The 26,020-nt window shown below is 43.1% G+C and overlaps 1 protein-coding gene across 7 annotated transcripts in view; it reads left to right on the forward strand.

Annotated features, from left to right (window-relative positions):
* Positions 1 to 25,059, forward strand: part of GVQW3 (GVQW motif containing 3) — a 44,650-nt gene extending 19,591 nt beyond the window's left edge. The window contains exons 2-6 of one of the 7 annotated variants that reach the window (XM_081544363.1): positions 5,411 to 5,484; positions 5,725 to 5,870; positions 6,235 to 6,422; positions 8,943 to 9,053; positions 9,529 to 10,826. In XM_081544363.1, coding sequence (XP_081400489.1) covers positions 5,411 to 5,484; positions 5,725 to 5,764 — 114 coding nt within the window. In that variant the 3' untranslated portion in view covers positions 5,765 to 5,870; positions 6,235 to 6,422; positions 8,943 to 9,053; positions 9,529 to 10,826. Of the gene's footprint in view, positions 1 to 5,410; positions 5,485 to 5,724; positions 5,871 to 6,234; positions 8,043 to 8,342; positions 8,520 to 8,942; positions 9,054 to 9,528; positions 12,176 to 24,083 lie in introns of those variants that run through there. The other 6 variants (XM_081544362.1, XM_081544360.1, XM_081544359.1 and 3 more) reach the window with 6 other exon arrangements.
* Positions 25,060 to 26,020: the final 961 nt, after the last annotated feature.

The following is a 26,020-nucleotide window of genomic DNA, read 5'->3' on the forward strand; positions in this document are numbered from 1 at the left end:
TATGTGTAAGTTTGTGTGAGTTAACTTTTAGCAATGACTGTTTAACATCCAGTTCTCAAAATTCCTGAAATTTTAAGAGTCGGCTCTTTGGGCTGATGTGAGCTGACTCTAGCGCCTTGCTTACACCCCTCTCCTTACATCTAAGTTATTTTTCTGGATTGAATTATTTTCTTCTTACTGAAGTATATCCACTCGTATTCTTTCAGCAAAGTTGTGTAAGGTAAACTCATCATTTTCGCTTGTCTGCAAATCGCTGAAAATTTGGTGTCACTTATGAATTTAACTTGTACAGAATTGTAGTTTGAAGTTTATTCTCTTTTGAAGATATTATCCTTTTGTACTTTGGTTTCCATTGTTGCTGATGAAAAAGCTGCTGTCATAGTTAACATCCCATTTGGCAATCTGGCCCTTTTCACTGAGGGCTTTTATAGTTTTCTCTTTGCCTTGTGGTTTTGCAGTTTCATCAGGGTATGACTAGTTATGAAATTGTTGGTTCTGTTTCCCTGGAGAACCCTGACTTATATAGCTGTAATATTTTTAATAATGATTTTCCATCATTCCCTCTATTAAATCTTTCTGGAATTCCTATTAGACATCTGCTTGACTTTCTCTTTTTATCGCTCATATCTGTTAAATTCTTGTTCAGGTTTTTTATCTCTTTCTCTCTTTTTATTCTGTTTTGGGTAATTTCCTCAAATTTCTCTTCTAAGTCCCTCTTCAGCTAGATCTATAGGTAGTTTAATATCCTTTGAGGTTTTAATTTCAGTGGCAGTGTCTTTCATTTCAGGAAGTTCTACATGGTTGTTTTTCAAATCTCCCTACACTTTTCCTCTTATACTATTCTGTTATGTTATTATGGCTTCTATTGCTTCTCTTATATCTGTTTTAATCATCCTAATTCATAGTCTCTTTCAGATGGTTCTGTTTTTACCCTTCTTTCTAGTTTGTTATATTGATCAACTCTCCATTCTGCTCATTTCTTTCCTCATGGGGTTGATGCTTTTTGTGTGCATCTTCATCAAGAATTGCTTTTTCTAGTGGATCTACAAGCCCTGAATTGCTAAGCATCCTGCAGAGCTACTTTGAATTCGCTTCAGCCTAAACCTAAGAATTTTAATAGGTCTTATTTCAGCCCTAATCCAAGAATTTTATGTTAACTTATCTCAGTAGCTGTTTTCACATACAGGTAGAGTAAATTTAAACCCCCCATAAGCATTTGGCAGTGATTAGAATTTCTGTTTCTCACGAGTGCCATTTTTTTCCCTACCCAAAGCCTCATCAGACATATAGCTTCCTTGAACTTCTCTGACCTTGGGATAGAGTTTTGCTAGTCTCCTTTTCATGGAAGAGGACAGAGCTTCCAATATCAGGGCTTTTTGCAGTGGGCTCTGTTCCAACTTTCTTATGTGTCCAGGACTGAAACTCCATCTCTACTCCTTAGTGTACAGTGTAACCCTGGCCTGCACCTCTCAGGATCTATAACTAAGTGTGAAATCTCTGTGGCAGCTCAGGCACATCACCTGTGCCCTGTTCTGGCTTTGAGTTTTCCATTTCTTTTTCATTTCTTATATCTAGAGATTTCTCTTTATATTTTTTTCAAAATTGGCAATAAAAATATAACTTGTCTGTTATAGTTCATACAGCATCTCCATGTGTCTATAGTTGGAGGGGAACCCATCTTTGTTAGGATAATTGGTCATGTTTCTGAAGTTCCTCAGATCAGAAACAATCATCCTATGAGGAAGACATTTATTGTCTCCATTTTGTGGGTGAGAAAACTGAAGCTCAGAATGGTTGTCTACATTGCCAAAGCCATAAAACTTTAAATGGGATTTTTGTCCAGTCTGTTTGCAAAATCCCATGCAAGATATCTAAGCATCTTTAAGTTGACTTGATACCACTGGCTTCTCTCCATTATTAACTTTTATGGATAATTCATCTCTGGCATTTTGCTGAAGCAAATACTCTGTAAAAGATTCTTCCTGCTTCTTTAGGTAAGGCTGTTTAGAAGAGAAGGGAAGGGAGTACAATGCAGGTTGTGGAAGCTGGGCTGTCCTGAGCCTGAGAGCCCTTGGTAGAAGCATTTGCCTGGGAGGAGGTGAAAGCCAACAGGCATTTCTGCCACCATCCAGAAGCACCCCCAAACTCACTCGTGCAGTGGGTAGTGAAGGGGACATACTGAGGGTCCTGCACATTATCTCTGGCTTGCCTCTGGAAAAAGGAAGAAGCCCAGGCAATGACAAGACTTACCTATAAGTTTTGCTGAGTTTAGGGATGTCTCAGCAGAGACCATCACACTCTTAGGCTTTTCGCTTTGCTCCTTAGACTAGCACACCTCTTGCCCTGTGCGTCCTGCACAGAACCTGGCCCTAAGTGGGTGCCCTAAAAAGGTAATATGGATCAATGAATGTAACTGAGGAAAAAGAGGACACGTCAAATATTTACAGTGGAGGGACCTAATGAAGTGGACTGGTTACACAGGTGATAGAATAGGGGATGGAGAGGCAGCCCAGAGCTTAGGGAAACCACTGCTATCCATAAATCAAAGGGGCAGAGGGAGGAGGCAGTCTCACGGGGGATGGGGAGCCAGGAGATGGAAGCCAGGAGCCACGTGGTCGGAAGCTTGAACTCTAGCACTGGGAGCAGAAGCCATGGAAAATATGCAGCCAGAAATGCCACTGAGGCAGACGGTGGTGATGGGCAGGGGGCAAAAAACATCCCAGCCTCTTCATTCCCACCCCCACCTACCCCCAATCTCCTGCTAGTATGATACTTCCCCTAGGCCAAAGTCAGCTGTGTTAGAGCCTGGATTCCCAGCCTGAATGGATCAACGTCCCGGCATTACAGAGCACAACAGAGCAGAAGAAGGCTGAGGGGTGAGTCTGAGAAAAACAGGCCCAGAGTTGGCATGGAAGGAAAGAAGGAAGGAAAAAAAGAAAAGAAGACAAGCCTATGTGTAACATATGAGCATCCTAAAATACTTATTAAATATCCGTTTGCAATTGCAAAGGATTTTTCAGATTAAAAAGTTGCCTTCCTTACAGAGTTGTACGGAACAAATGACAAAATGGATGTGAAAATCTTTTGAAAATTGCCAAGTGCTACATAAATACGAGATGATCATCATTCATATCATTAGTTCCCTGAATGGAGGAACTGTGTTTGAATATGAGTATCAATGGAAACACTTTATAGGGCATATTATTATGTGTGGATATCTTTTATGTATGTATATTAGATTATTATTAGCTGCAAGCAATAACTAGCAGTGATTTAATCAAATAGGTAGTCACTTTCTCATGTAACAGAGGTGTTCCTTTGGTCTTCCCATCTAGATTACAAGATGGTTGCGATGCCCAACCTTTACCTCCAAGATCAACGCAGGAAAGGGTGTGGGTGGGAAAACAGCTCAGATTTAGCAGTCCTGTTTCCTTAGGAAAGCAAAAGCTCTCCCAATAACTCCCAGGAGAGTTTTACCTAAATCTCAATTGCCAGAACTGGGCTACACAATCACCCCTATAGAAGCAGAAAAAGAGAAACAGCTTCTAGGTGGTCAAACAGCAGTGTCGGCCACATGCATATAAAGCACAGTACTGGGCACAGAGTAAGTGCTCAATACATGTTAGCTATTTGGTGTGAATGTGCATCTGTGTACGTCCATGTTGGTGTGGTTCTATGTAGTTACCATTTCTAACAATCCTGTGAAGTAAAATCATCTAGGTGCTTGCTCAGTCTCTCAGTCATGTCTGACTCTTTGTGACCCCATGGACTGTAGCCTGCCAGGCTCCTCTGTCCATGGAATTCTCCAGGCAAGAATACTGGAGTGGGTTGCCATGCCCTCCTGGAGGTGATCTTTCCGACCCAGGGTTAGAACTAGTGTTTCTCACGTCTCCTGCATTGGTAGGTGGGTTCTTTACCACTAGCGCTACCTGGGCAAGGTGGCTGAGTGGTTAAATCGACAGACTGCTAATCTATCGTGCTCTGCACGCTGTGGGTTTGAATCCCATTCTTGAATGCTTGCCGCTTCCGCGGCCTTTGTTGTTTTCCGGGGGCTTCCCAGAGGTCGCTAGCGGTAAAGAACCCGCCTGCCAATGCACCAATGCAGGAGACACCCTCCCCCTAAACTGGCCCTTCAAGATCTTGGCCTTAGAGTCACATCAGGGCCAAGTGGGCTTGATGAAGAGAGAAAGTGGAACAGGACCAGCTCTGAAATGAACTGACGCCTGTACCTGGGGCTATAATGATGAAGTCCTGGGTAGACGGACCATATACCAGCTAGACTCATGCCTCCTCCTGCCTGTAGTCACTTTGGAATGGTCCTGTAGGGAGGCCTGGCACTTGTTATGATGATGCCACTTCTGCCTGAGAACTCCTGTGGGACTCCTCTTTACAAGTCACAAAAAGACCTCAATCTTATAACCGTAAAATTACACCTCATTTCTGACTCAAACCCAGCTGCAACTCCTCTTATTTGCCATGAGGTCCAAGTGGCTTTTCATGGTTGCTGAAAATAAAAACTCATTCCCCAAAGACAGAATTATATTGCAATTGAGGTGCAAAAGAGTGAGCTTTCTGCTCTTTGGGCAATTTTCAAATCAAAATTACAGAAATATTTACAGCAGTAAAAGATCTGTTCAAACAAATATACTCTCCTTAGGTAATATCTCAGCAGAAGACAACTCTGTATGGTTGAATAATTTTTGCTGTGTTTAAGAAAAATTATCCACCCTAAGGGAAATTGTGAGAAAATCACTGTGGTTGGTAAAGATTCCAATGGGATAATACTAAATGTAGGTGAGGACACTATAAGATGGACACACTCATACACTGCTGGAAGTGTAAATTGGTTCTTAGAGCAATTTGGCAGTGAGCATCAAGAATCACCTTAAGGAGTTTAAACCAGTTGACCTAGGCATTCCATTTCTAGGAATCTTCCTGAGGGAAATAGTCAAAGATGTAGATAAAGACTTATATATACAGCTACTCATTTTATTTGGAAAAGCAGTAAAAAGAAGTAACTAGCCTAAATGTCTCTCAATGAGGAAACTGTCAGGTAAATTGTGGTAAACTCATTAAATGAAAATAGTGCAGCCATTTAAAGTGATGCTTTTAAAGAACTGTCAATGATGTGTTTATGTTCACAATGGAAAGATGCTAAAGCCAGACTGTGAAGCCACATGCATTATATAGTCCATTTTTACTTTCTATATGCTACAAAAAGGCTCAAGATATATTAAACATGTTACCAGTGGTTTTATCTGGGTGATGAAATTATAGGTGATTTAAAATTTTCTTCATTATATATTTATATATACAATTTTGATCATTATAACTATAAATATTACTTTTATAATTAGAAAAATATGTATGATGAAAAGTACTTTTTAACAAAAGAAATGTGTTTAACTAGGAGAGAAGAGATCTGTCATCAGAAGTTGATGGTTTAACAAAGGAAATGAGACATGTACACAAATTCATTACAAGGTAATAATGGGTCTAATGGACGCTCTACAAAGTTGGGAGGGAAGGATTAGCTCTGCCTGGGAGAGTTGAAGGTGACTGAAAAGAGGTGCAGGGTCTTGAGGGATGAACCGGAGTGCTCTGGGGCTTTGTAAATTGTCGAGCACTGTCTATGTATAAGTTAGTTTAGGGCCTTTATTATGACTGTCAAAGCTTACCTCACACAAAGCTCTCTTTCTTGTCTCTCTCCCATGCTCCCTAAAGCCTAGCATCACTGGGACAGGAAGCAGAGGCAGTTAAATAGTCACACATCAGTGCTCCAGCAAGTGAACTGAGGTGCATCCAACGAAGAAGCAGATTCAGGACCAGAGGACATAAAATTATCTGGGAGCAGGGCCAGGAAGGTGCTGGTGGGTAAACAGTTCCACCTTATTTGCCACCCTGTGGAAAGGCTGTCCTTGCCTGGGGCCTCCACCCTGAGTTACGGGTCCATCTCCATGTGGGGGATGGTAAAAACTGGGAACAAGCATCACACATCAGTTCATGATTTACATTGGCAGAAAATGGTGTGTCAGATGTCCTTACAGACTCCAGACAGGGTGGGGTAGAAAGGAGGGGTGTGATGGGGAGACCCCGAAGGGTGGCAAAGAGATGATTTGTTTGGGAGACAGTCTTAGAAGCTCAAGGTTGGAAGAGATTTAAAAGCTGTCTTACTTAATCCTCCTGATGCCCCTCTAACGTTCCCATCATGTTGTCATCCTTCTTGGCCTTCAGGGAGCAGCTCAGAGACCACCTCTTCTGTTACCTCCCATCTCAATTCCTCCAGCCTGTGCTTTAGGTGAGACTTCCCCAGTGGCTCAGCAATAAAGAACCTGCCTGCCAATTCAGGAGACGCAAGAGACAGCGGGTTTGATTCCTGGGTCGGGAAGATCCCCTGGAGAAGGAAATGACAACCTACTCTGGTATCCTTTTTTTTAAATTTTAATTAACTTATTTTAATTCGAGGCTAATTACTTTACAATATTGTGGTGGTTTTTGCCATACATCGACATGGGTCAGCCGCCACTCCAGTATTCTTGCATGAGAAATTCCATAGACAGAGGACCCTGGTAGGCTACAGTCCGTGGGGTCACAAAGAGTCAGACACGACTGAGCAAGCATGTGCTTTAGGTATTTTATGAGAAAAAAAATTCAATGCCAACAGTGCACCAGGCAGTGTGTTTATATTTCCTTGATGGCAGTATGCCTTCCTGAGCCTCCTGAAGTTTATTTATTTATTCAGGCAACAAACATATATCAAACACCTACACTGTGCCAGGCAGTGTTCTAGATGCTGTGATAGAGTAACGAGAAAACCCAAGATCTCGTGTTCTCTTGAATCAGTCATTCTAGTGAAGGAGAAATACAAGAAACAGAGGAATAAATGAGAAAATACCAGTTTATAAATGTCAAGCAGTCACCTTTGGGAAAATCTAAGAAAAGAACTTTCCATAAAAAGAAAGAAGCTGATTCCAAAATCCCAGGGGATAATCGTTGCTTGTTCTAGAAACAAAAAGAATATTGTGTTATTGTGCGTGGAATGCCTTTTTGTGTTCTAGCTGCAAATGAAAATCTTCTCATTTTTGAGGACTTGGCCCAAACATTGCCTTTTTAGGCATATCTGTCCTATTTCTTTACCCTAGGTGAGAGTGACTATTGTCTCCTTTCCTCACCACTGACTCAGAGCAGGCTTCTGTCAGCACACCTCTAACAATTTGCCATTCTTACCATACATAGCAGGCTTCTCCGGTGGCTCAGTTTAAAGAATCCACCTGCAATGCAGGAGACACAGGAGACTTGGGTTCGATCCCTGGGTCAGGAAGATCCCTTGGAGGAGGGCATGGCAACCCACTCCAGTATTCTTGGGTGGTGAATCCCATGGACAGAGGAGCCTGGTGGGCTACAGTCCATAGGGTTGGGTCGCACAGAGTTGGACACGACTGAAGCAACTTAGCATGCACACTCATGTGCCATACTATATAGCATTGCTACTACCTAGTGGACCTGTCTTGTTGCTGGCAGAACTTCTTTTCTTAAATCCCTAGAGCCTGGCACAGAGTATGTGGTTTGGAAACATTTGTTTCCTGAATACATGAACTCTCACATAGCACTTTCTTAGAGCCTCCCTGGTGATGCTTATTCAGAATTGGCAACCCTTTTTTGATCAATGGCAGGCCCTGTACCCTGTTCTTTCAACTCTGCAACCTCTTATAAGCTTCATGATTACCCAGTGCAGTGTTTTTATCCCATTCTGTAGTTAAAACTCAGAGAATCAGAGTGACTTCTGCGATGACTCAGAAATAAGAATCAGAGCTAAGATTTGAACCCCAGTCTTCTTGATGGCAAATCTCAATGCTTCATTTTCTGTGATGCAACCATTATGTATTAGTTCATCTGTGGACCTGTCCTCTGTTCTCCCCTAGTTAACTGTTTTCCTTGGGGAAGCATCTGTACTTGACTCCATTCTGTATTCCCCATGACACCAGAACAGTGCTATGTATTTAAGATACACTCAATACAAATCTCCAAGGAGGGAAAAGAAAGAATGAATGTGTGAATGAATGCTTCACCCAAAGCATTCACCCAAAGTCGATCAACATCTGATAACAGTTCATAGGATGTTGATGTGCTGGAGCAGGAGATGTTTCTGAGGGGAGGGACCTTCCCAGATACCTCTGCGCCCATCTGGGAAAGCCGAGTGTGCCGTCTCCACACTAAAGCACTCATTTCTCAGAAATCACACCTTTCACTTGGTTGTACATCTCAGCAGGCAGGCAGGGGCGCAGAGGGGAACATGCATGGCTTCCAATGAGTTGGGAAAATGAGGTTAGGTTTCGATTCAGATAGTTATTTGTGTTTTCTGGGTCTGCACGGTCGATAAATTTTCAACGAGCAGTGATTCTGTTCCTCATCTTTCATTGCTTTATGGGACTTCAGGGAATGAAAGCATAACATCCTGCTTTCCCATAAGTTCTCTGGCCGCTACCCTGGCACCAATTAAGACATGTCCATGCAATTAATCAAAACCAATTTGGAAGCACTCTGGCACTGCTCCTCTGATGTGCTGTCTGCTCCACATACAGTAGTTCCTCAGCCGCAGTGATGGAGCCAGGCACATAGGAGCTTTTGATGAACTGGTTGTGCTGGCCCCAAGTGTTAACTATGTCATCTGACATGACTAATGAGGCTCCCAACTTGATCTGTGTGAGCGGAGCAGCCCTGCTGTCTGGAGGAGGCTCAGTTTCCATGGCCAGCCCAGGAAGAGGCTGCGACGTGCGGGGTACACACTCCATCATGTCAGCTGGAGTCCTGGAGGCCTCTAGCGTTGGAGCTGAGAGTCGTCCACGAGGAGGGTGATGGAAATTGTGGGCCAGGCTCTGTGCTGGGCGCTGATGGGAATGTGACCCGATTTAAACTTCTAGCTCAGCCTCCTCATTTTACAGACATGGAAACCAAGATCCAGCAAAAGGGAGGGGCCTGCCAAAGGACTGAGCTGTGGGAAGAGAAATAAAGGAGCAGGCATAGATTCTATCTTTGAGGAACTGAACCCCCAGGTGAGAAAATAAACATGCATGAGGATAACAACTGGAGTCTGATGCGGGTAAACCTTCTCAAGGGTTAAACTGTGGGTGGTGTTCTTTCATTCCACAAACGTTTATCAAAAGTAAGAGAGTCTGTGTTCTTGTCACCTCTGCAACCCCACGAGTGTGTGATTTGAAATCAACGGGTCTGGCTTGGAGTCTCAGCTCTCCTTTGAGTTGATGTAATCTTGAGCAAATCATTTTTCTGAGCCTTTGTTTCCTCAGCTGTACATTGGGACAAGCCAAATATTGCCTACCCAGCCTACATCCTACAGTCCTTGTGAGACCCAGCAGAGTTAATGGGTGTGAAAGTGTCAGAGTCTATGTACATGTTAGTTATTATTCATATTACTACCCTCTCTAAGGACTCCTGGCTGAAATATCTGCAATATGGATCTACAGATAGCTTTAACTATCTTCCTCTTTCTCCCCCTTTCAAAATGCACAGGAAAGAAACGGATATATAACCAATTGGTCATCTGCCTACAATCTCAACCGCTTTCCCGGGGAGTCCGTGATACAAAAAGAAGAACTCAGCTGTTTTAATTTAATGTCATTCCACACTTTGATTGAGCACCTACCATAGGCCAGGCATTGGCCAGGGTGTAGGGGGAATCAGAGTTGGATAAGACAGGCTCTTCGGCCACCTTGAGAAACTTACCATTTAGTGGGAGAAACAGACATGGACATAAATAACTATAACATACTGCAGAAAAATACAATTGCCATAGGAAAGATGCAAATCAAGTGCTGTGGGAGTCAGAGAAGGGAATGATTTATTTCTGAAAATGAGATGGGGAAAAGCTTTATCAAGGAAGTGATATTAAAGAATGGGCGGGTTTGGCTCTGTCAGGAAACACCATAAAGGGCACTTTAGACTGAAGGAATAGCATGGCCAGTGCATGGAATCCTGAAAGGAATGGTGATCTAGAGGACAGAGTAAAACTGAGTGAGATAGGGAGTGTAAGGGCTTCCCAGGTGGCTTAGTGGTAAAGAATCCACCTGCCAATGCAGGAGATACAGGTTCAATCCCTGGGTCAGGAAGATCCCCTGGAGAAGGAAATGGCAACCCACTTCAGTATTCTTGCCTGGGAAATCCCACTGGACAGAGGAGCCTGGTGGGCTACAGTCCAAGGGGTCGCAAAGAGTCGGACACAACTTAGTGAATAAATAACAACAAAGGAGTGTAAGCACTAACAAAAGAAGACTTGCTGGACCCTAGCTCTGAAACCAAGGCATGGATATTTCTATTTCACTATTCTCTTTGCTGGCTGAGGTCACCTTGGCCTCTGTCCCTCAATCAGAGAGAATCCTATACTGGCTCTTCCTCCAGCAAGCCCAAATCCAAGCCAGGATAGCCAACAATAAAAATGAATGGGGAGCAGCAACAACCATCAGATACAAAGTGGCCTGGTCTGGGAAGCCCTGGTTACAGCAGTGCCTCTTCAGTCCAGGTGAGAAGGTCACTGATGCAGCCATGACACCAACATATGAAGCGTGACAGCAAGGACCTGAGGCCTCCTGGCTTGGGTTGTATAGTACATTTCTCTCCTTTCCTCCTTTGCCAGAAGAAACCAACTTCTTTAGGTGTGCTGCCATCCAAATGGCTTTGGAAGGCCAGGAGCTGCAGCTGGTCTCAAGGCATAGCTATGGGACACCCCAGGGTTTCATATTTTCTCCCTGTTTCCATTTTTAATTGTAAATTGGTTTTTTATTGTGCAAATAAAATGGTGATAAAAACAGAAACTTCAAGAATAGGAGAAAGAGGAAAGAGAGCATTCACTCACTCATCATCTGTTTCCATTTCTTCTTGCCCCTTCCTGCTATTGACTGTGAGCACAATTTGGGGAGGCAGCTTTTTTTTTTTTATTTAATGTAAGACCTTCAGCTCAGACTTCCCTGGTGGTCCAGTGGTTAAGAATCTGCCTGCCAATGCAGGGGACATAGGTTCGATCCCTGGTTCAATCCTACATGCCGCAGGGTGACTAAGTCTGTGTGCCATAGCTACTGAAACCTGTGAGCCCTAGATCCCCCGTGCTCCACAAGAGAAGCCACCGCAATGAGAAGCCCAAGCACCGCAATTAGAGAAAGACTGGTGCAGCAACAAAGATCCAGAGTAGCCAATAAATCAAATAAAATACAAAGACCTTCACCTCATGCACTTTATTATTTTTTAGTATTTATTTATTTATTTGGCTGCTTCAGGTCTTAGTGGAGGCGCATGGGCTCTTCATTGCAGTGCAGGCTTCTCTGCAGTCTCCAGAGCGTGCGGGCTCAGTAGTTGAAATTTTGGGGCTTAGTTGCCCTACATGTGGAATCTTCATTCCCCAACCAGGGATCAAATCCATATTACCTGCATTGGAAGGTGAATTCTTAACCATTGGACAGCCGGGAAGTCCCTGGGGTGGCAGCTTTGATCACTGATACAATTACATATTCTTATTGTTCAACATTGTATCATACAATTTTTTCCATTTTGCTACTTACTGTCAATCTCTGGTGTCCACACGATCTTGACCCTGTTTGCTCAAGACTGAAGAAAGATTGTCAGGAACATGTAAAAGGGATGCCCCATAGATAACATCGTGGTCATTGACTCTTGGCATCATGGTGCAGAGGAAATCACTGGCTGCTCTGCCATCACATAGACTTGGGCTGGAATCTACTTTGAAGCTGGATAGCCCTGGGAAGATCACTCCATCCCTTTGAACCTCAGGTCCTTGTCTGTAATGTGGGGATGCAGGTAGTACCACCCTCATAGGATTGCTACTGCTGTGAGGATTAAATAAAATACCAAAAGGCAAATGCCCCATAATGGTGGCTCCCCTGCCTCTGCCCTTGCTGGGACTAACATAGGGTCTACTCTGCTTCTGCCATTCTTCTCCTGCCCACTTTGGACCTTCTCACCTCCACTGAGCCCAGAAAGCCTCCTGGATGAGTCCAGCTTAATTCTGACATGCACTCCAGCCTGTATATTTATTATTCACTGTATGAATGCATCATCTTTTACTTAAGTATTCTCCTCTGATGGAAATGTTGCCTGTTTTCCAGTTTTTCACTGTTTCCAATAATGATGCAATAAATATCTTCATATATATTGCTCACTCCATCCTTTAAAAAAAGTATTCCTTAAGAACAACCCCCAGGAACAGAATCACCAGAACAGATGTTAGACTCGTTTTAACAATGTCTCATGTATATTTCCAAGTTTTTAAAATATTTTTATTGTCATCTATTTATTTGACTATGCTGAGTGTTAGTTATGGCACACGGGATCTTTGATTTTCATTGCAACATGTGGGATCTTTAGTTACGACCTGTGGGATCTTTACCTGAGGTAGGCGGGATCTTTTAGTTACAGCATGCAAACTTAGTTGCGACAAGTGGAATCTAGTTCCCTGACCAGGGATCAAACTGGGGCCCCATGCATTTGGAGTTCAGGGTCTTAGCCCTTAGTTGCGACAAGTGGAATCTAGTTCCCTGACCAGGGATCAAACTGGGGCCCCATGCATTTGGAGTTCGGGGTCTTAGCCCTTAGTTGCGACAAGTGGAATCTAGTTCCCTGACCAGGGATCAAACTGGGGCCCCATGCATTTGGAGTTCGGGGTCTTAGCCCTTGGACCACCAGGGAAGTCCCTCCAAGTTGTTTTTCAGAAGACTTGTATTTATTATTTTGCCACCAACTCAAGAGATAGGACCACTGGGACTACATTACAGGCTCTTGGGTTCTGGCCACAAACTCTCATTCCTGCTTTATTTTCCACCATTTTCTTCCCCAACATGTCTCCCACACTGCAACTGCACAGAACAATTCAATATTTTCCCTCCAAAATAACGCTCCAATACTTCTGTGCCTTTGTACTTCCTATTACTCCCCATCACCCTTGCCTGGAATATTTTTTCTCTTTACATAGCTACTCACCACAGATCTCATCCTTTGTGGAACTGAGAACTTCTATGCTATCTTCAAGACACAGCTCAAATATCCCTTATCTGTGAACTAGTGCCAATCCTCCTAAGTAGAGTTAGTTACTCTTGCTGTATGTGGTGACTGGAGGGATCCTTGGCATCCAAATGCTTGCCAAGAAACAGTCATCCTTGTGACTTCCCTGGTGGTCCGGTGGTTAGATTCAGTGCTTCCACTGCAGGGGGCCCAGGTTTGGTTCCTGGTCAGGGAACTGGACCCTACATGCCACAACTAAAGATCCTGCATGCCACAACCAAGACCTGGTGCAGCCAAATAAAATAAATAAATAAAAGTACTGCATCTCCATGTTAAAGAAAAAAGGAAAAAAGCAGCAGTCCTACTCTAACCCCAATTTACATGCCCAAATCTGTGTGGTTCTGCTCTCTCCTCCTCCCTCACTCTCTACACCAGCAATTACCAAGTTATGCTAATTCAAATCCTAATTATAATTTTGGATCCATTTCTCTCTCTCCTTGCCATCACCATTGACCATCACCTCTCATCAGGATTCCTGGAATAGTCTCCTAAAAGGAAAGAAAAGGAATGTGTACACAGTTCAAAAGTCAAATTTTCTCTAAAGCTTATAATAAAAAATGGTAGATTATTGTCCCATCTCTCCCCATACTAAGCCCTTCTCCTTGGAGATAGATAGCTAGACAATTTCAACTCTTCCAGCTGTTTCTTTTGGAATTTACTTCTATTTTCCAAATAATACAACTATCCTTTTGTTTCTTGATTTTTAAGTGCATTGTATATTGATTTTGAACAATGGAAGATTTCTCTAACACCACTTCCCTGCCCCATCTTCCAGTATAATTATATCACAATTTTTGGTTACATATTATGACCAGGAGTACCATTAAAAATATTTGCCTTCCGAGATGCCAGCATTCTCTCCAGGACCACTCTCTCTAGGGGGGTGAGGTTTGAGCCTGCTGGGGGAAGGCAGAACAATTAGGAAAGGGGGTTGAAGTGTGGGAGGTGGGGCAGGTTGACCACTGGCTGACAGCCTGGTGTTCCTATGCAGAACTTCCTGGGCCCATGTAAGTGTAGCAAGCAAGGCTGAGTTAAGCCTTCTGGGGATGCCAAGGGCAGTGCCCAGGAGGGGCTGGAGACTGCCTACTTACACAGGCAGTGACTGATCCAAACAGATGCTGGTCTTTCCAGCAGGGTCGGAAGCCCCAGGCTGTGCTAGCTGTTGTCTCTGCAGTTGTGAACCCTGGGAAGTTTCAAGGAGTTCTAAGATGTGGGGGAGAGGTACAGGGCGGGCAGTGAGGGCAGCTGGAACAGTGGCACTGGGGTACTCAGGGAGCTTGGGGTAGCTACTGTTTACTAACCAGTGTAGAAAAATGTCAAAATGTTAACAACTTATGAAGTCTAATGTAATTAATACAGTCCTGTTGACCCTGATTTTGACTATGTAAATATTATTCATAGTCAAGCCTCATAGGACTTTGTGATTGCATTTCCATTTTTGTTAAGATTTTTCCTTGGACTTTTTCCTAGAGTTAATAATTGTCCTGTTATTTTCTTTTGCTTAGTTTCAATACACTCATCACTAAATCTTCTCCCAAACTCTTTGATAGGATAATATGATTACCAAATCCATCAAGTCAACTCTCACTTTCAGTTATATCCCAAGCACTGTGCTAGGCACTGGGGACTGTGTCTAGAAACTGTGAACAAGAAAGACGTGGTCTCTGCTTTCACTGAGTTTAAGTCCAGCAAGAGTAAGATATAAGTAATTACAGTAATTTTAAGAGTCACAGTGAGAGAGGTCTGGGTTCCTCTTAGAACATAGAGCAGAAATACCTCACTCAGCTAGAGAGACAGGAAAGATTTCAGACCTGAAGAATGGAAGGAAGCAATTCATCTAGACAATATATGTTTATTGACAGCCTCTTATATGCCAGCCACTGTTCTAAATGCTGAGAACACAGTGCCAAAAAGGCAGACCAAGCCCCCGCCTTCCTGGAGCTTACATTCTAGGGAAGGGAGACAGATAATAAACACAAGATAATTTTCAACTGAAACAAGGACTATAAATAAACAGGATGCTTTAAAGCCTGAAGCAGGAGGTGAGGGAGATGAGGCTAATTTAAACAGATTGGCAAGGTCATGGAAAGTTGCTCTGGGGAAGTGATATCTGATGAACAACAATAGCCAGGTATGTGAAGAGCCAGAGAAAGTGAGTTCCAGGCAGAAGGAACAGTATATGAAGACTCTGAGGAGGAGAAAATCATAAAGTTTTAGAGTGGAATTGAAAGCAATTCCATGTAGCTGGAACACAGAGGACAAGGGGCAGTTGCTGGAGGAAAGGGGATGGATGTGAGCTACAGGGTGGGAGTTTTGGCATCTCCTAAGAATATTATTTGTTGTTCAGTCGCTCAGTCGTGTCTGACTTTTTTCAACCCCATGTGCTATACCACGCCAGACTTCCCTGTCCTTCACCATCTCCAGGAGCTTGCTCAAACTCGTGTCCATTCAATCAATGATGCCATCCAACCATCTTGTCCTCTTTCATCCCCTTCTCCTCCTGCCTTCAATCTTTCCCAGCATCAGAGTCTTTTCTAATGAGTCGGCTCTTTGCATTTGGTGGCCAAAGTATTGGAGTTTCAGTTTCAGAATCAGTCCTTCCAATGAATATTCAGGACTGACTTTCTTTAGGATTGACTGGTTTGATCTCCTTACAGTCCAAGGGACTCTCAAGAGTCTTCTCCAACGCCACAGTTTGGAAGCATCAGTTCTTCTGCACTCAGCCTTCTTTATGCTCCAACTCTCACATCCATACATAACTACTGGGAAAACCATAGCTTTGACTATATGGACTTTTGCTGGTAAAGTAATATGTCTGCTTTTTATACGCTATCTAGGTTTGTCACAGCTTCTCTTCCAAGGAGAAAGCACCTTTTAATTTCATGGTTACCATTACCATCTGCAGTGATTTTGGAGCCCAAGAAATAAAATCTGTCACTGTTTCCATTGTTTCCCCATCTATTTGCCATGAAGTGACAGGACTGGATGCCATAATCTAAGTTTTTTGAATGTTGAATTTTAAGACAGCTTTTTCACTCTCCTCTTTCACCTTCATTAAGAGGCTCTTCAGTTCCTCTTTGCTTTCTGCCATAAGAATTGTTATTATAATTACATATATTATTATATTATAAATATAATATTAGAATATTATAATTATTGATAAAACCCCTATTCTGCAGTTATTTGTCTATTTGCTTTAAGACACATTCCCCCACTCTTTGCTTTCTTCAGTATAATAAGAAATATAGAAACTTGAAAAATACATATTTTAAAGCCTCTCTTGCCAGAAGAAAGGTATTGGCAGGAGGCTGAAAGGCATTTTGAAGGGAAGAAGCCATAGTTTTGTCCCGTTTTTTGGTGGTGCCTCCACCAGCAGCACCCCTAGTAGATCAGTACCTACTGTGGGGTGGCTTCTCCCAGGGTGACAGCACCTTCCCCGTCTCCCCTTTTCTCTTCTAACTCTCATAAGCTGTTTCTTCCTTAAGCTACTCTCAACAATTTCTTGTTCTCAATCCTTTTCTGTTTGAAATGATCTAGAGCAATACTGTCCCAGGTGATGTTCTGTGATGATAGAAATGTCCTAACTGCACTGACTTATACAGTATCCACTAGGCATATATGGCTACTGACTTCTTGAAATGTGACTAGTGTAACTTAGGAACTGACTTTTTAATTACTTTTAATTTTAATAATTTAAACTTAAATAGCCACAGGTGGTTAATGGCTACCATAGAGGACAGCACAGACCTAGAAGGATTTGTTTTTCTGACTGGACGTTGGCTGATACAATAGTTGATATCGAAAGTGGTTGTGGGAAACCAATCCTCAAATATGGGACTCTAGGAGACTTCCCTGGTGGTCCCAGTGACTAAGACTTCATGCTCCCAGTGGAGGGGGCTCAGGTTCGATCCCTGGTCAGGGAACTAGATCCCACATGCCACAACTAAAGATTCTGAGTGCCACAACCAGACCCAGGACAGCCAGATAAATAAATATTTTTTTAAAAGATGGGACCCTGGGATTGTTAAATGACCTCACTGGGCTTGAATTCAGTGAGGAGCTCATTGCCAGTGGAAAATGGGATACTAGGCAGCAAAGAACCCCAACCTCGTGGAAGATGGCAGGCAATAACAGGACTCCAAGTTGGTTTGACATACTCTAGAGGTCCCAAAAGTAGGCAGATTCAATGGAACAGATAAAGACAGTATATTTCACAGGCAAACAGTAGGAACAATAGCATGGTACAGCTGGTTTTATTGCCCTGAAGTCCCTTGGGGCAATGCAATGGGCCTAGATGGCAGTTACGCACCAACGGATTTGCACTGTCACTGAGGAGCCCTGGACAAGGGCTCAGAATCTTTTATAACAAGCAACCAACAAGCCAGTCTCCTTCCCCAAGGGAGTGAGAAGAGCTGTACAACAGTCATGCTGTGGTCACCTTGGTCTACTTCATTGCCTTTGAGACTAGTTACAGAAATGACCCAGAGTCTGAGCATGGATAGGCCTCGCAGTTTGGCACAATTAACAAGGATGTACAGAGACCCTTGGGGCCCCTGGTGGACTGCCTCTTCCAGTAACTAGTGATCCATAACTTGCAATAGCAAAAGAGTTACTGAAACCACCACCTGTGAAATTAAAAAAAAAAAAATTTTTTTAAAAACCTATCACCTGCGACTACCTGGGATGAACTGCCTTTTGGTGGCCAGTCTTTGGGAGACCAAATTTCAGCAGACTATCCTGCTGAAGTGATTGTTATGGTGAGAATTGTAACTACAAGTGTTTTGAGCAAGGTTGGCTGCTTCTGACTGCAGTAGAAGAGTTATTGGAAGAAAATCCTAAGCTCAGAGTTCTAAACTCTCCAGTTGTAGACACATTGAGAGAACTGGAGAGTTTCTACTATGACTCTAAAATAATTTTTTACCTATTATAGCTTCAGAACTAATATAATTGAAAATCAGATGCAAACTTTGATTCTCTGACTGCCCAGTTAAAATGTTAGTGGAATTCACAGGTTTCTTAGAGGAAAGTTAGGGCATGAATGGGAAGGAATGGAATCCTGAGATTTAGAATAGAGAGATTTGGTTTGATTCAGAGAAATAAGAGAATCTGAAGTGCCCAAATCCTCCTGAGCTCCAGAAATATTAATATAAAGAAGCTTATGGATCTCTTTTCCGTCTAATTTCTTGGGGAAGTATGAGAATATGATCAAGTTTCTTTTTAATCACTCCTTACATATGGATGTGTGTGTGTGTATGTTTGTGTGTATTGTAAGAGAGAAAGAGAGGGAGAGCAGAGAGATAGCACACATGTGCATAAAGGCATCTGTATCCCCTAAGACCATTTAGGACCCCTATGTTTGAAGATGGAATGTACAAACTCAAAGTTCTTTCCAAGTCAGAAGAATCTAAGTCTCCCATCACCTTCAGATCACTTTCATTCTATGTCTAGCCCTGGCTGTTAGCATAATAGAGGCAGGCAAGGTCCATGTGGAAACACAAAATTCTCAATCATAAATCTATCAGCCTTAGAAAACATTCACAGCCTCTTGCCAAGTCTGATTTCAGTCCTCCTCTTGAGGGCCTACATTTCCCTCTCTCATTTGTTCTATGCTTTTATTGTTTGTTTATTGAAATATTCCACTTGCTGGAAGGCTCCCAAGGAAGTAAGTCATAATGCTATTTTATTACAGCTGGGATTCCGGGGATGAAGAGGGAGGGAAGGTGAATGTGGTGTTATGTGGGACTCCACACAACACCCATGGGAACCTCATTGATAAGACTTCAGTGCAGTGATAACACTTCAACACCCTATTTTCTGAGGATAGAGCGGTGAATAAGTTGGAGGATCCTGCCCTCAACTTCTGGTCTTACAATCTAGTGGTGAAAGTGAAAGTTGCTCAGTCGTGTTCAACTCTTCACGACCCCATAGAATATAGCCGGTCAGGCTCCTCTGTCCATGGAATTCTCCAGGCAAGGATACTGGAGTGGGTAGCCATTCCTTTCTCCAGGGGATCTTCCTGACCCAGAGATTGAACCCTGTTCTCCCACACTGCAGGCAGATTCTTTACTGTCTGTGCCACCAAGGAAGCCCCAACCATCTAGTGGTAAAGATAGAGAAGAAACAGGGACTCCCTGGTGGTCCAGTGGTTAAGACTTCGCCTTCCAATGCAGGGAGTGCTGGGTTAAACCCTGGTTGGGGAGTTAGGATCCCACATGCCTCACAGCCACAAAAACCAAAGCATAAGACAAGAAACTATATTGTAACAAATTCAATAAAGACTTAAAAAATGGTCCACATAAAAGAAAATCTCTAAAAGAAAATACAGAGAAAAAAAAAGGTACAATCCAAGGAGATCAATGTTAGAAGCAAGTGCCAGGTGCTTCAGGATCAATTGAGTTGAGAATAAGAGGTGGAGAAAGAGTGGGTGCTTTCCTGAAGCTCATCCTGAAGGATGAGGAGAGGTGTTTCAGACAAGCATGGGGGTGGGGCTGGCATTGATTCTGGCAGAGGAAGTAGTACGTGCAAAGTCTTGGAGGGGAGATACAGTGTGTCTCTTCGGGGACGGCAGGTGACCAGTAACCAGAATTTGAAGGGAAAGTGACATAAGATGAGGCTGCACTTGTGAGCAGGGACACCTGTTCTGGAGGAATTTTAGGTGTAAGAGTGACATGGTCAGCTTTCTCTGTCGGAAATGTCATTCTAGAGAATGACACGGGGGCCAAGAAACCAGTTAAGAGGTTGCTGCCTTACTCCAGGCTGCATTACTCAGAGAGATGTTGGAGGCTTGAAACAGGGTGGTAGGAGTGGGAAGAGAGAAGGATTCAAGAATTTCAGTGGTACTGAAAAGGCAGAATTAACAAACCTTAGTAACCTATTAGACATGAAGAGTGAGAGAGAGGGGGAAAGGTGGATGGTGAGCTCAAGTGTTCGGCCTGGCTAACTGCATGTACTCTTTAAGTGTGAACCAATGGGAGGTTCAAGCAAGTGCTCTTGGAACTCAGAGGCTAGAGAGACCTCTGTGGGGAGAGACATGGGAGATGTGGTTAGTGAGGGTCTTTGCTTTCAGAGAGGAGGTTAAATGAGAAGAGTAGGAGGGAAAGATGGGTCAGTGGAAGAGTTTGGGATTTTGGCATCAGAGATACAGGGATTCAAATCCCTAGTCTGCCATTAACTTGCTGTGCGATCCAGGCCGATCTTGGGTTCTCTGAGCCTCAGTATCATCATGTGTAAAATTTAGGCTAAGGCTAATTTCTACCCCTACTGGAAAAATTTAGTTTGTAAACGTATAAGCACTGTACTTAGGTTAATTATCATTGTCTTCAAGTGCATATGTGCACAAATTCACCTTCTGTAATCCATCAGCAAATAGTGAGTACTTATAAGAACATTGTTCTAGTTGTTTTTAATCTCTAAGTCATGTCTGACTCTTATAACCCTGTGGACTGTAGCCCATCAGGCTCCTCTGCCCATGGGATTTCCCAGGCAAGAATACTAGAGTGGGTTGCTGTTCCCTTCTCCAAGGGATCACTTATAAGAACATAGGCACCATTTATTAAGCCTCATTCAATTTGATAAGCATTATGTATAGCCACCGGGCTTCCCTGGTGGCTCAGTGGTAAAGAATCTGCCTGCAATGCAGGAGACCTGGGTCCGATCCTTGGGTTGGGAAGATCCCCTGGAGGAGGATATGGCAACCCACTCCAGTAGTCTTGCCTAGAGAATCCCATGGACAGAGGAGATCGGCTGGCTACAGTCCATAGGGTTGCAAAGAGTCAGACACAACTGAAGCGACTAAGCAGCAGCAGCAGCAGCATGTATAGCCACCATCTAATTTATTTTTTTATTTTTTATTTTTTATAAATTTATTTATTTTAGTTGGGGGCTAATTACTTTACAATATTGTAATAGTTTTTGCCATACACTGACATGAATCAGCCATGGGTTTACATGTGTTCCCCTTCCTGGACCCCTCACCCACCTCCCTCCCCATCCCATCCCTCTGGGTCATCCCGTTGCCCCGGCCCTGAGCCCTTGTCTCATGCATCGAACATGGAATGGTGTTCTGTTTCACATATGATAATGTACATGTTTCAATGCTATTCTCCCAGAACGTCCCACCCTCACCTTCTCCCTCAGAGTCCATAAAATTGTTCTATGCATCTGTGTCTCTTATTCTGTCTCGCATATAGGGTTATCGTTACCATCTTTCAAATTCCATATATATGCATTAGTATACCGTATTGTTGTTTTTCTTTCTGGCTTGCTTCACTCTGTATAATGGGCTCCAGTTTCATCCATCTCAGTAGAACCGATTCAAATGTATTTTTTTAATGGCTGAGTAATATTCCATTGTGTATATGTACCACAGCTTCCTTATCCATTCGTCTGCTGATGGACATCTAGGTTGCTTCCATGTCCTGGCTATTGTAAACAGTGCAATCTAATTTAATCTTTACCATAATTCTAATGGATATTATATTATCATCCCCATTCTGTAGAGGAGGAGAATGATACTCCAAAAGAACTTTGCCTAATGTCACACTGCTAGTAAGTGCTAGAGCAGGGATGAGAGCCTGGATCTGACAAAGCTATAGTTCTAGGTGCTGTGAGATGGTTCCTGCCCATCAAGCTTCCGTTTTAAGCTGAGGACTCAAAGGCCAAGAAGTGAGATCTATTCTTGTTGGTAGATGGGTTGTTAGTCTTGGACCATCAAACCCTTGAGCAGGGGAAGCCTCTAGTGCCCTCTTGGGGCAAGGGCGTCAGGGCAGTGGGCCACTTAGCAGAATCATTTCTTACAGGGTCTCCTGACACAAAGGCATAGGTCATTGTTCCTGAAGGATTAAGGCTGGCAAATTAACATGCACAATCACAACTATAGGACGTTACATGTGAACTGCTTCTAGTGCCCGTGCTTTTGAATTTTTCAGGCTGAGGTCAACCCAGGAACCTTGTTGGAGACCTCAGCCTGCTGCTCAAATCCTCTGGTGATAATTATGTACAAAATAAATAAATAATAAATAGCTATATTTGTAATAAATAGCTACATTTACTAAACACCAAAGACTTTATATATGCCATCTCATTTAACTTTATAACCATCCAACAAACTAGAAAATTAGCATTCTAGGAGATGTGTGACTTGAATAAGTTCACACAGCTAATAAGAATGAATAACAACAGCCAACATATATTTAATGCTTATCACGTCAGGTTTCATGACAGACACTGTTGGTTTTCTACATAACAACTATTTAACCCCTTCTCTACTCATGGAATCCTAGTTTTGTTCAGATATCCATCCCTAAGGAAAGAAGACTCTATCTCCAGCATGACCGGCCGAGCCAGTCAATCATGGTGATTCTATTCCCTTCTGTCAGTGATTAGATTAAAGGCAGCCTTATGACCTAGCTTCAGCCAAAGATGTGAGATGGAGCATCAGTGAGGAAATAGCGTAAAGACTTCAATGGGAGAGACAGTGTGTTTTGTAATAACATCAGGGAAAGGTTTTCTTGCTCTTAACAAAACATAAAAGAAATGGCTCTCTTTTGCTTTTATACATTGTAGTGTCAGAATGTGATGTCTGGAACTGTGGCAGTCATTTTATGATCATAAGGAAGGCCAACCTAGGAAAGCCTATAAGCTGAGGTTGAAAGAGCATAAAGATGGAGCAAATCTGATTTCTTTATGAATAAACCAATCCTGGAACTTCTCTATTTCCAGACTTCTTGTTCTGTGAAATAATAAATTTTCCTAATCGTTTCAGCCACTTTGAGTTTTTAATTTGTTACTTGCAACTGAAAACATTCTAACTGGTACATATGTACTTTATAATTTATCACCAAAAATCAGTGAGGATGGTGTTATTGTCCCTATTTTACATATCAGAAAATGAAGGCTCAGAGAACTTGGGTAACTTGTCCTTAGTCAGAGAGATAGGAAATGATAGAGTAGTGTCTGAACTAGCCCTGTCTAAATCTGGAGCCAGAGTTCTTTTTTTCTTTTTAAATTATTTATTTATTTTTGGCTGTCCTGGGTCTTTTGCTGCTCACGGGCTTTCTCTAGTTATAGTGAGTGGGGGTACTCTTCATTGTGGTGTGTGGGCTTCTCATTATGGTGGTTTCTCTTGTTGCTGAGTACAGACTCTAGGGTATGCAGGCTCTGTTAATGGTAGTGCATGGGCTTAGTTGCCCCAAGGCATTGGGATCTTCCCAGAACAGGAATCAGACCTGTGTCCCCAGGATTGGCAGGTAGATTCTTAACCACTGAACCACCTAGAGCCAGAGTTCTTAATCACATCATGCTTATGTGAGACAATTAAAGCCCAATCTTGTCTGGTTGGCTCCAAGACCATGATTATTCCTTCAGATTTCATTGCTTTCCAGTTTCTGGGATGAAGTTCTCAGAAACTTGAATCCACGATGGCTGGTACTTATGATATGATGTTCCCCCATCAGGAAGAGGAAGGGCAGTCACAGGATGCAGGCAGGATAGTTGCAATCGAAAGGGACCCAGACCTATGAGTCTGAGTCCCCGTTACCAGCAGACTGAGACCTTCCTGCCACTATGGCTTGAGGACATCTGTTCTAAGTGATCACCTGGCCTCCAACTGGATTAACACTAATGCTGTTATATATAAAATTCCTCTCTTGTCCCAGGTATTTAGTTCTACCTGGATGGACCTAACCACTTTCCGACTGCCCCAGTAAGAAATTACTTTGCATCATCCCCTGGTAGCGAATCAGGGGTGCCAGGAAGGGAATTCTTATCATCAAATGCAGGATTAGACAAAATAACAGTTAAGGCTCCATTCCTTTTCTGAAGAGTCTAGGATTACCTGAGAGGTATCAAGAAGCCTAGAAAAGCATCTTGGGATCATCCTGAGATAGTTCCAACATGCCAGGGAAAATGATTTGAATTTGATAGGAAATGACTAGCCAATGAAGGCTTTTGATCAGAAACACAACAGGCTCAGCATTGTGATTTAGTGTATTTTATTTCAGCAGGTACAAGCAGAATTGATGTAGGAAAAGATGGGGATGGGAAGACCAGTCTGAAGATTTAAGGGACCCTTTCTCCCTTACCACCTAATGAAGGCACTACTTTCTGATTAGCAGAGCCCAAGTGTCTTGCATACCATGGAAAAACAGCTTCAGTGACCTGGGAAGAAACTCACACCTCACTCTGAATGTTCCCACCCAGCTCAAGGCTCACACATGTCACGCTGCACACAGCAGAGGTGCTGACAGAGCCAGAGGACCAGGATCAGTTACACGGAGAGAGGAGGTAAGACTGCCAGAGCCAAGCTGCAGAGAATTATCACTGAAGACAGGAGGTCCCAAAGGAGCTTGAGGCAGCCTCTCAGCCAGCTGCAAGGAGCTCAGAGCAGGAGTTCCAGGTTCTGGGAAGGCTGGAGGCCTTAGACAGTACTTGGAAGTGCAGGGTCATCAGTCCCAGGATGTGAGGACTGGGGGGTTTCTGAAGGATCCAGTAACCCTCTTCCTGAGAAGCTGGGCCAGTTCTGCATGATTACTGGGAGCAGCTTGGTCTTCTGGCTCTGGTTCTGGAAGCAGGGGTTGCACTGCATTTCCTCCACGCTGTCACCAGCTGCAGAGAACTCCTGTTATTAGCTGCCTTTGGGGCCATGGACAAGCTCTTTTCTGAGCCCTCTCAATTTCTTTCTACTTGATTCATCACCTACTCAAGGCTGTGAGAGTCAGTGTTGGCTTCTCTTCGACAAGCTCTGGCCAGACATGCACATGTCTCCTACACCTTCTTTAAGACCAGCACTCCCGGCACATTCCTTCTTGATGGCCTGTGAACATTGCAAGATTTTATGAAAAGTAAGGCGGCCCCATGAAGTCATCGCTCTTTATATAGCAAACCCCTGCAAGGCAACATAAATGAGTGAGGGGCCTGGGTTTAAGAGAAAGTTGCTTATCTCCAACAGATACACGTTTCTTCACATCCACAAAGAAATATGGTATTCCTTTTTTTTTTTCATTGCCATGGCCCTCGTGATCTAACCTCCATTTCCCCACTTTTCACAGAGACATGAGTACTAAGAAATATTTGTTCTCTTAAAGAAAAACATGAGCGCAAGTGTGATGATAAAGGGTGTGGTGGAGACTAGCAAGTTATAAAACACCTTTGGCATTTAAGAAGGACAAACAGCACTCGGCTCATGTGAGAATGAGAGTGTGGTAATGGCTAGATCTTCTGATTTTTCAACAGAAGCTGGAGATCCAGAATTTTATGTAAAATCTCCCAATTTTAAAACATTGGCTGATTCCCCTCTGCTTCCCAACTATGTTTCTTTGCTCTTCCCACCACACCAAGCCAGCTGCCACTCCTGCCCAGACCTTGATCTCTCTGTAATGTTGGTCCCTGTCTGCAATGCTTGTCCTCCCTTTCTCTGCCTGAGCATCTCTTACAATTTCTCAAGACCCAGATCAAACTACCTATCCTTCTGGCAGCTACCCTTCTCTCTGTAAGACCAGGTGCTCTTCCTTCTTTCTCTGCCCCCACAGTACCTCGCACATACTTCAACTAGACCTCTTACCACACTGTCCTGGAATTGCTGGTTTCCTTGTCTTTTGTTCACCAACCTGAGAACTCCCTGAGGGTAGGAAATTTTATAGTCTCTGACCTGAGAACCTAGGGTAGGAGGGTGAGAAATATGCCAAGAAAGTATTGGGTTGGCCAAAAAGTTCATTTGGGTTTTCCCATAAGGTATTATGGAAAAACCCAAATGAACTTTTTGGCCAACCCAATAGTAATACTTTCTACTATACAGAGGAGACGATAAATATTCAGACAAGGTCGAGAGCCAAAGCCCTGAACATTTCAAGTAATAGGTCTAGGCAAGCCCAGAAGCCAGGAATCAGGATGATTAAAATAGGTTGGGAAGTGGAATGGTTTAAGATAGATGCTGTGGATG

Source organism: Giraffa tippelskirchi, chromosome 11, assembly GCF_054371585.1.
Source record: "Giraffa tippelskirchi isolate mGirTip1 chromosome 11, T2T-mGirTip1v1.2.pri, whole genome shotgun sequence".
Taxonomy (NCBI): domain Eukaryota; kingdom Metazoa; phylum Chordata; class Mammalia; order Artiodactyla; family Giraffidae; genus Giraffa; species Giraffa tippelskirchi.